Source organism: Musa acuminata, chromosome BXJ1-4, assembly GCF_036884655.1.
Source record: "Musa acuminata AAA Group cultivar baxijiao chromosome BXJ1-4, Cavendish_Baxijiao_AAA, whole genome shotgun sequence".
Classification (NCBI taxonomy): Eukaryota; Viridiplantae; Streptophyta; class Magnoliopsida; order Zingiberales; family Musaceae; genus Musa; species Musa acuminata.
The window spans coordinates 44,308,617-44,317,500 of record NC_088330.1 but is presented as its reverse complement, the minus strand read 5'-3'; the positions used below and the strand labels follow the sequence as shown (position 1 = coordinate 44,317,500).

Below are 8,884 nucleotides of genomic sequence, written 5' to 3'. Positions count from 1 at the left end.
GTAAATGAGACAAAGCTTAGAAAAAACTGTATGGTGTAACATACCATTTGATTCTATATATGAATAACTTTTTTCTACTACAACCTCTTATAAAACCAATATCTCTAATTTAAATATAATATTTTTGATAAGATTCAGTTCAAAATCATATTCGAGACAAAGCTTAGAAAGAACTGCAAACATACCATTTGATTCTATACATGAATAACTCTTTTTTACTAGAACCTCTTAGTATGCTCTAATAATTCCTACTAGAACCTTTTAATATGCTTTAATGATAGAAGGACTCTTATACTAATTTGATGTGATAATCCGTTTATTAATTTGATTCAGATGGGATTAAGTTAAAACCAACAATAGCATATCATCATATATATATATATTTATAAGTTAATCTAAATTCATTTATCTGATGTGAGAATAAATTGAGAATGTTGCGGGTTATTTCACTCGGTCAAGTCGTGTTCACCGCACTTGTAATCATCATCTTTATTATTATTATTATTATCATTATTTCGACCGATGGGTGTTGGGTTAATTTAAGTTGTAATTAAGGGATGCTGTTTTCATATACTCCTTCCTCGTTTATTATTATTATTATTATGCTTTCCGATTTAAGAAGAGAAGAAAAATAAAAAAAAGATAATTAAATAAAAAAAATAAATAAAAAATCTTGTTGCTTTTTTCTTGTCGCGCAAGCGAAGAAGGCATTGAGGCGACGGGAGGATCTGCTTTCCCATTTGTGTGCCTTCTAATTTCAATCGTCAAATACCTCATCAAGCCCGTCAGATACTGTGGGCCCAACCGCTACGACGTAGTAATAACGGTCCGATATGCGTCCACTCGTGCAGGAGTTGGAGAGGATCCATTAGCCCAATGGCTCGAGGACTCGGTTCCCACTTCGCGGCCGCCGCCGCCCCGCTGTCGCTATAAGTCGCGGGCAAGAGCCAAGAGGAGCCCGCTGCTATTCTTCGATCCCTCTCTCTCTCTCTCGTTCGCGGACGAACCCCTTCTCTCGATTCGGTTCGGCGGTAAGGGGAATGGCTTCGAGGGAGATCGCTCGCCCTAATGTTCCATCTTTCGACCAGACCGAGATCAACTGGGACAAGTAAGCTTCTCTTTCTGTATCCCTCTCGAGATTTGATCTTTCTTGGTGTTCTTCGATGTTGCTAACCATCATTTCGAGAATACTTCTCTGCTGGGTCGCCACTTGCTGAGTTTCTTCTGATTCTTTTGTTTTCTCCCTCGTATTTTTCATTTGCGTCGTTCCTGATCTTATGTTCGGATTTTACTCCTCAAGATTTACTCTTTCTTGGTTTTCTATTGTTTTTTTGGGCTGTTCTTGGTCTGTGGTCAAAGTTTACCATCTCTCGCGCAAGATTTAATCTTTCTTGGTGTTCTAGGTTGTTATCATGCATCCATTCAAGGATTGTTCTGTGCTGATCGCCCTTTGCTAATTCGTCTGGTTCTTTCTTCTGTTTCCTCGTATCTTGTATTCGGCGTTTTACTCTCTCGTTCAATATTTGATTCTCTTGGTGTTCTTGCATGTTGCTAACCATCAGTTCAAAGATTACTTTTCTACTGGTCGCCCCTTGCTACTTCGTCTGACACTTTCCCTAGTTTTCTCGTACTTGTTCCATCTTGTGTTCGGTTTTTTAGTGTTATTGGATATTGCCAACCACTTGCTAGTTCGTTTGATTATTTCTTTAGATTCCTCGGATTTGTGAGTTTGTCCATTTCCTTTGTTCTTGACTATATCTTCCTTTTTTGCTCTGTCTAATCTTTTTGGTGTTCTTGGATTATTCCAAACCCTAATTTAGGGTTTACTTGTCTCTTCTGCGTCATTACTTGCTATCACGTCAAAGTCTTCCTCAAATTGTGGGTATTTCGATTTGGGTTGTTCTTGATTATATCTTATGGATCAGAATGTCTCCCTATTATGATTTTTCAGCACTTTTGGCCTTTTCTTTTGCTGTGGTTTTTACTCTTTATCAAGAATTCGGTTTTTGCTTTCTAATGAAAAAAGTAATACAAACCCAAAACCCATTTATCGTTTAATTGAGTATTATGGGTATCTTATTTGAAATTATTTGATTGAGTTAATATGCTGAATGCTTGTTAGTGTTCTTCAGGTGTTGTTTGTTTGTTTTTTTTATTCTTTAAGCATTGATAATTTATTTGGCTTTTCTATAAGGTTTCTCAATATAGTCCTTTTTCTACTTGTTAGTTAAGCAGCCAAACCAATTAAACAATTATGTCAATGGTGATTATAGACTCCATGTAAAGTTGAGGAGTATTTCAAGAAATTATAACTTGATGTTGGAACCAAAAGCAAGGATGGATTTTATAGCTCATAGTTCTTGATTTAAATTATGATAGATCTTCTATTCCTTTATACATCAAAACATGGTTAATTAGATTTTCGTCTAAGATGTTATATGAAAGAAAATGGAAAAAGAGAAACTAAAAGAGAAACTAAGTTCTAGAGATAGGCTTGAGATAGTTTAACTACAAAGTATACGAGAAGTTATTTGGTAGATAAGATCAAGTGCTCAAGCTCAACAAGATTTGCATAATGTGTGAGTGCCATTTATGGATTCTGGTGGGATCAAATTATAATCATTGACCCCACTCCGTGATTGTCACAAATTTCATGGATTTTGTTAGTTGTACTTAAATTGCAAGTTTACGGTACTATTGTTGTCTGTTCCTGATTGAGCTTTCAGCAATCTTGGTGCTTTTTGGTTACTACTAAATTCTTTTCTGCAGGCTCGACAAAACCAAGTTATTTGTTGTGGGAGCTGGAATTTTTAGTGGTGTTACTGTAGCTCTATATCCGCTTTCTGTCATAAAGACCAGGATGCAGGTTGCTTCAAGTGATGTTGTACAGAAGAATGCATTTTCGGCTTTCAGAAATATGCTCAAGGTTGATGGCATACCTGGTCTTTATAGGGGCTTTGGCACAGTTATTACCGGAGCTGTTCCTGCCAGGATCATTTTCCTGACATCTTTGGAAATGACAAAAGTGGCTTCACTAAACCTGGTGGAACCCTTTAAGCTCTCTGAACCAGTTCAAGCTGCCCTAGCAAATGGCATTGCTGGCATGTCAGCATCTCTGTGCTCCCAAGCTGTTTTTGTTCCTATTGACGTGGTATAATTCTTGGTTCTGACAATTTCTTATATTTTTTTAATTTCCAGATCAAGCAACATTTTTTGTTTTCTATTTTTCCAAGTGAATATGGTTTTGCCCTTCGACAGTACTTTTTACATGACTTTTCTCTCCATGTAATATCAAGATTTGTTCTCTTTGAAAACAAGTGAAACAAGTCAAATTACATTATTCTTGGCTCACTAGAACCTAAAAAAGTAATCTGGATAGGCAGACAAAATTTCCATCAATTGAATGGATCTTAAGTTTTTGATTTATTTTTCTCATTCAATCATGATAGTGGATTAGCAGTATTTTTTTGTTTCAGATGTTTGTAACAGAATAAGCATAGTTGTCTGAAGTTCCAATCATCAAGGAAATATCAAAACCTTAGTTCAGCTTAAAAGATAATCTTCTTGGAAAATGCTTTTTTCCTGGTCTTACAATGAGTCCCTTAATGGTATTTGACTATTTAATTGACTGTCTACATCTTATCTTTGAGCATGCAGGTTTTCCATGTGGATTATGACTTCTGTGGGTGATAAATTTTGTTACGAAAATGGTTTTAGGTTCTGCACTTATGCTGCTTGTTAAATGTAAAAGTGGCTTATCCCCTTAAAGCCATCAACTAAAATATAATCTGTTCAACTTGTCTCTATTCTGTTTATTGTTCCAATGTCCAATATTCTGTGTTGGTTTATCCTGTGTGAGAAAACATACCAATGCATCATGCATTATATTTACTTTAATTTTCTTTTATCTGGTAAATTGCTAGTATACTTTCATCTTATAAGTTATAGAAGAATCTATTCTCTTAACTTGAATAGCTCTAAGCCTGCAGGATTTTTTTTACTATCATTTGCTGATTCTTTGTTCCCAAGCAATTCTTCATGTGGTTGTAGCCTTTAGGATAGGAGCTTGCCTTTGGTTACTACATAGCAATGGAAAATTTGTCAAAGAAATGCTATTTTTCCTATTATTCTAGCTGTAGAAGTTAAATACATATGATAGTTCATCATCTTTATTTTTGAATAATTGGGTATGTCTTTCTAAAATGCTATTTCTGAGCCATAGACCAAAGTCAGAAAATACTCGTATGTAAAGTTGCATTACTTAGTTCAGTTCTATAGACGATATCTATTAACGTCAACCTTTGCCAGGTCATATCAGATGCTATATGTTTTAGAGACCATGGCGTGAAAAGTATGCAATATAATTTTCCCTGACTATGAACTACTGCCTCTGGATTTTGTTTATCTAGGGCCAGGTTTTTCAAACTATACTCTTGACTATCTCTCAGTATTTGACTTAAGTCTGCCTACTATGTTTGAGGTTGCTGATTTGATTTGTTTTGTAAGATCACGTTTTGTTCTTTTGTTTTCTGCTAGGTTAGCCAAAAGTTGATGGTTCAAGGATACTCTGGTTTCGCGAAGTATAATGGTGGATTTGATGTGGCTCATAAAATTATCAAGTCTGATGGGATCCGTGGACTGTACAGAGGATTTGGTCTGTCTGTCATGACATATTCTCCTTCTAGTGCTGTATGGTGGGCAAGTTATGGTTCCAGCCAACGTGTCATCTGGAAGTAAAATACTGGCCTTTCTTGTTATTTTATGTTGAAAAGCTTGCATGTGGATGATGATGTAATCTGTTTACTTTATAGATTATTCACATCTTATTGTCTTGCTGTTCATGTTTAGATATTTTCTATAAGCTGCAAATGAAAATGTACTTGGAGTTTAGTGCTTCATGTATATGAGATAAGCATGCTGATTCTTTAATGCAGATCATGTGCAGTGCTCATGAACACCAGAAAAGGGAATCTTGTATCTTGATCAGCAATACCATTCATGCCTGTTTTTTGCCTTTTAAAGTTTTTTTTTTTGGTTTTGGCACTTTATTTTTGATAGGTTATCTGTTTGATTTTTGGCATAAGAGAAAATATTCTCTATTTGATCACTAGCTGTTGTGTTACCCATAACTCCTGTGGCTTAGTTGCAAATATACATCGACTGAACTTGTAAGGCTTGATGCTGATATGTAATTGGCCTTTCTTCTCATAATTTGTTTTCCATAATAAACTTTAAATGAATGTTATCTATATGTATGGGTTCTTGGTTCAAATCTTGGACTGTTGACTTTTAAAGATTCACATGTCTTGCTGCATGACAGACTAGATCACTGTACTTGTGGTTCATCAAAGTTTGAGTTCTTCTTCACATCTTGAATATTATCTTCATCCCTGTTTATGACACCCTTATGAAGAAGAATAGGCTAAGAAAGTAGTGCTTATTGACACATTCTGAGTTTATTGGTGTTCCCCTCTATGAATGAGGATAAGCCAAGGATTACCTTATATCATCGTTATTTAAGCACAAGTTTTGAATTCCTCTTTAGGCCTCTCTTTTTAAAATATATCCATCAGTCGTGCACCACCTCTCTCCAACACAGAAATGTGATAAACATGTACATCTTTCTGTGCAAAAGGAACATTCATGTCTACCTCACTTGTTATGAACAAATCCAAGCATACATCCTGTAGCACTACAACACATCACAACTCATTCTTATGCTTTTAGTCAAGAACTTGTCATAAAGTGGGCTGTTAGGTAGATGACAAATTGTAGTGTCCTGAAATATGTTTAGTGAGATACTTGGGTCTAAAATATGATCTATCCATTTCTTAATCTCTTTTGCGAAATGAGCTACAGGCTATTTCTAGTGCTAAATTTGGGGATATCTATTCAGCTCCTCCCAAATTAGACCCTTCCTCCTTCCCTCCGCCCCTCCTCTCTCTCTATATGTAATTTCTCTTGGGTATAAATGGATTGGATACGGATTGGATCAACCTCAAGTCCATTACTGATGGTATTGGGGAAGGGCAATGGGGGTTTCTCCTCCCCTTAGCTGTAAATGGTCTAGCCTTAATGTGCACCATTGGATTTGCCCTGACTGGTATGAATTTTTCATATTGAATAGATCAGTACAATAACTAGTGCTGTATATACTACCTAATATCTAGACATAACAAGATAGAAAAGGTGTTATACATAATAATACTTTAGTATCATCTGTATTAAACAGATTTATGTTGGATTATAACCTAGCTCGAATTGCCAGTCATATTGTTGGATCAGAGCTAATTCTTATCCAGTTCAAACTGTCTTTGGAAAAATCCAATCCGTTGAAAGTTCTACCTTCTCAGTGGATGTGCGTCCACTGACCTGAATATAAATGTATGCAAGAGGCGCACTTGCTCACTCTCCATGTTTCCTTTTTCTATGTGTGCATGTGCACTTGCAAACATTCACAAGCTTATCTTTGTGTGTTTGTTTATGTTTCATATTTATGTGCCTCATATTAGCAAGAATTATCTACATATATTTGCTGGTCTACATTATGGCAGGCTCCTAGGTCATGGCAATGACAAGGAAAATGTTCCTAGCCAGTCAAAGATAGTTTGTGTTCAAGCAACTGGTGGTATCATTGCAGGTGCTGTGGCATCTTGTGTCACAACTCCTCTAGACACAATAAAGACACGATTGCAGGTACTAATTTCCGGCTGTACTAAGTTTTTCTTGGTTCTAAATTCTAATTTCAACCCAAAGCTTCGTTTCTACAGTCTCATATAGTCTGCTGCTTGTACTTTCAATTTTTAGCAATTTGGTATATGTTGTAATGAATACAACGATGATGCACACATGCTAATGACACATTTGCAATTTTGAAAAGATTAGCTCAAACCAAGGGACTGAAGAATGCCATATTAGAAACACTATAATGGAGAAGTACAGTTCTTGGTACTTTAGATCACAATTAATTACACTTTGATACATACTGATACATTAATAATTCAGTCTCACTGTGGCATCAGTTTTTATGTATAGAAAAATCAGCAGCAGATTTTGGTGCCACAAGGTGACACCATCACCACTTGGGACATGGCATTATGTGAAACTTTAACATCATGCAAATTTGAAATCTGTCTTGGGCTTTTGTTATGTTTTGATAACTTGAGCACATTGAAGAGTACGACTCTTTGTTACCTGTCATCCTTTTCATTTTATCCGTTCCATTGACTGTTTGGATAAGGTAGTTACATTGATTTTTCTTGACATCTGATATATATATATATATATATATATATATATATATATTGTTTAATTTTCAATTTATTCTGGTGAATTGGTATCTTGTAGGTTATGGACAATATGCAGAAACAAAATGTAAGACAAGTAGTAAAAAGATTGATTGCTGAAGATGGATGGAAAGGCTTTTATAGAGGACTAGGACCAAGGTTTTTCAGCATGTCAGCATGGGGAACCACGATGATCGTAGCATATGAATATCTGAGTAAGAATATTCTTCTTTATTTACAAACAATTAGTTACTTTGCACCTTTTTATGTTTTATGTTTTCTCTTATTTTCCTGCTATTTTATTTTGGAGTATGCATACTCTTTAAATTAGATCAAACCTTCCAGCCGTAGGGAAGATACTCTTTTATTAGCAAAATTACAGCCTAAAATGCTGGCATTTTGATGACAACAAATATTTTGGTTCTGTCAGACTGATCAAAGAGGATGTTCAATTTTATTTTTTTTTAATAAATTTTTTTGTTATATATTAGTGAACATCATTACATAATCAGAAGTTAGAAGACGATACTATTGATGGTACGAAAAGTACAGAGACTTGAAAAGACTTTAATAGAAACTGAAATTAGGATTTAAATACCCATAACTTAACTAAAGATGTGATTATTTACAGATCTCATTACGGCAAAAGATTCATGTAACTGATTCCAACTAATTGGGACTTTATAGTTTTGTTGTTGTTGTTGTTGCTATTAGTGAGCACTATTACATATCCTAGGTTCATTAGGAAGTCACGAGGACAAAGCTTAAGAAGATTTGGTTCAATCAAGGCCCTGACGAAGCCAGTTTCTGCCATCTTAATCCCTGCTATCTGCAGGTCCTCCGAGTCTCTCCCTAGCAACAAGTGATGGCAGCTGACTGCTGGATTTAAGAACATGATATGATGCAAATATAGCAAACATGAATTGTCCCCACTCATGTGCCATGAAGTTTTTCTAATTATGCGTCTGTTGGTGTTTCAGAAAGGCTTTGTGCTGTAAGCGAAGAGATTTGATTGCCACCATCGTTGGGAATCGGCAAGTTGCATCATAACATGTTGCAGAAAGGAAGTGTTCATCTTTGTGGCCGAGACACACACGGGAGAATCCAAATCTGCTGTGAGTTTTGTCCCCATTAAATGTCTTTAGCAGCAACGGCAAGACATCATTCAAGATCCCTTTTATACGGCAATAAATAGTGTTTGGGAGCGCCCAGTTCAGCACTTTGACTGTTCTACCAACAATCACACACTTTTTCCCCAGGAAATTTTTTATCAACTTTTCCTGGAGATGTCATTTGATTCTTTCTACAATCAATGTGATTCTTTTCCTGCAAAGCTTTTATCATCAGAAGTGGGTGTAACGGACAGTCAGTCTTTTTCTGTAAAACAACACGAGAATGGATACTCCCTAACATGTCTCTCAGTTTTGCTATGATTGATGGATATTTGTTTGTTGTCAGTGATGATATGGCGATGTGTTTTCTAGAGAACATTTGCAGCCTTGAATTGCCTCCTCGGCCATTTCGAAGAAAGGCTGCTGGAGAAACAGCTAAAAAAATCGAATCAATATGCTGAATAATGCGTGGATGTTACTAAAAAA

At 35.8% G+C, this 8,884-nt stretch overlaps 1 protein-coding gene across 1 annotated transcript; it reads left to right on the top strand.

Annotated features, from left to right (window-relative positions):
- Positions 1-925: 925 nt before the first annotated feature.
- Positions 926-8,716, top strand: LOC135671932 (uncharacterized). Its single transcript, XM_065180353.1, has 6 exons — positions 926-1,108; positions 2,770-3,151; positions 4,537-4,733; positions 6,555-6,696; positions 7,348-7,501; positions 8,267-8,716. Exons 1-6 carry the CDS (start codon positions 1,041-1,043, stop codon positions 8,296-8,298), a joined length of 975 nt encoding a protein of 324 aa, XP_065036425.1. The 5' UTR covers positions 926-1,040; the 3' UTR covers positions 8,299-8,716.
- The last annotated feature ends 168 nt before the right edge of the window (positions 8,717-8,884 follow it).

Excerpts from the sequence above, each read along its gene's own strand:
- LOC135671932 (XM_065180353.1), top strand. The coding sequence starts at position 1,041 with ATGGCTTCGAGGGAGATCGCTCGCCCTAATGTTCCATCTTTCGACCAG. Across the intron at positions 1,109-2,769 it reads ACCGAGATCAACTGGGACAA|GCTCGACAAAACCAAGTTAT; the intron begins GTAAGCTTCTCT and ends TCTTTTCTGCAG. Across the intron at positions 6,697-7,347 it reads CAATAAAGACACGATTGCAG|GTTATGGACAATATGCAGAA; the intron begins GTACTAATTTCC and ends GGTATCTTGTAG.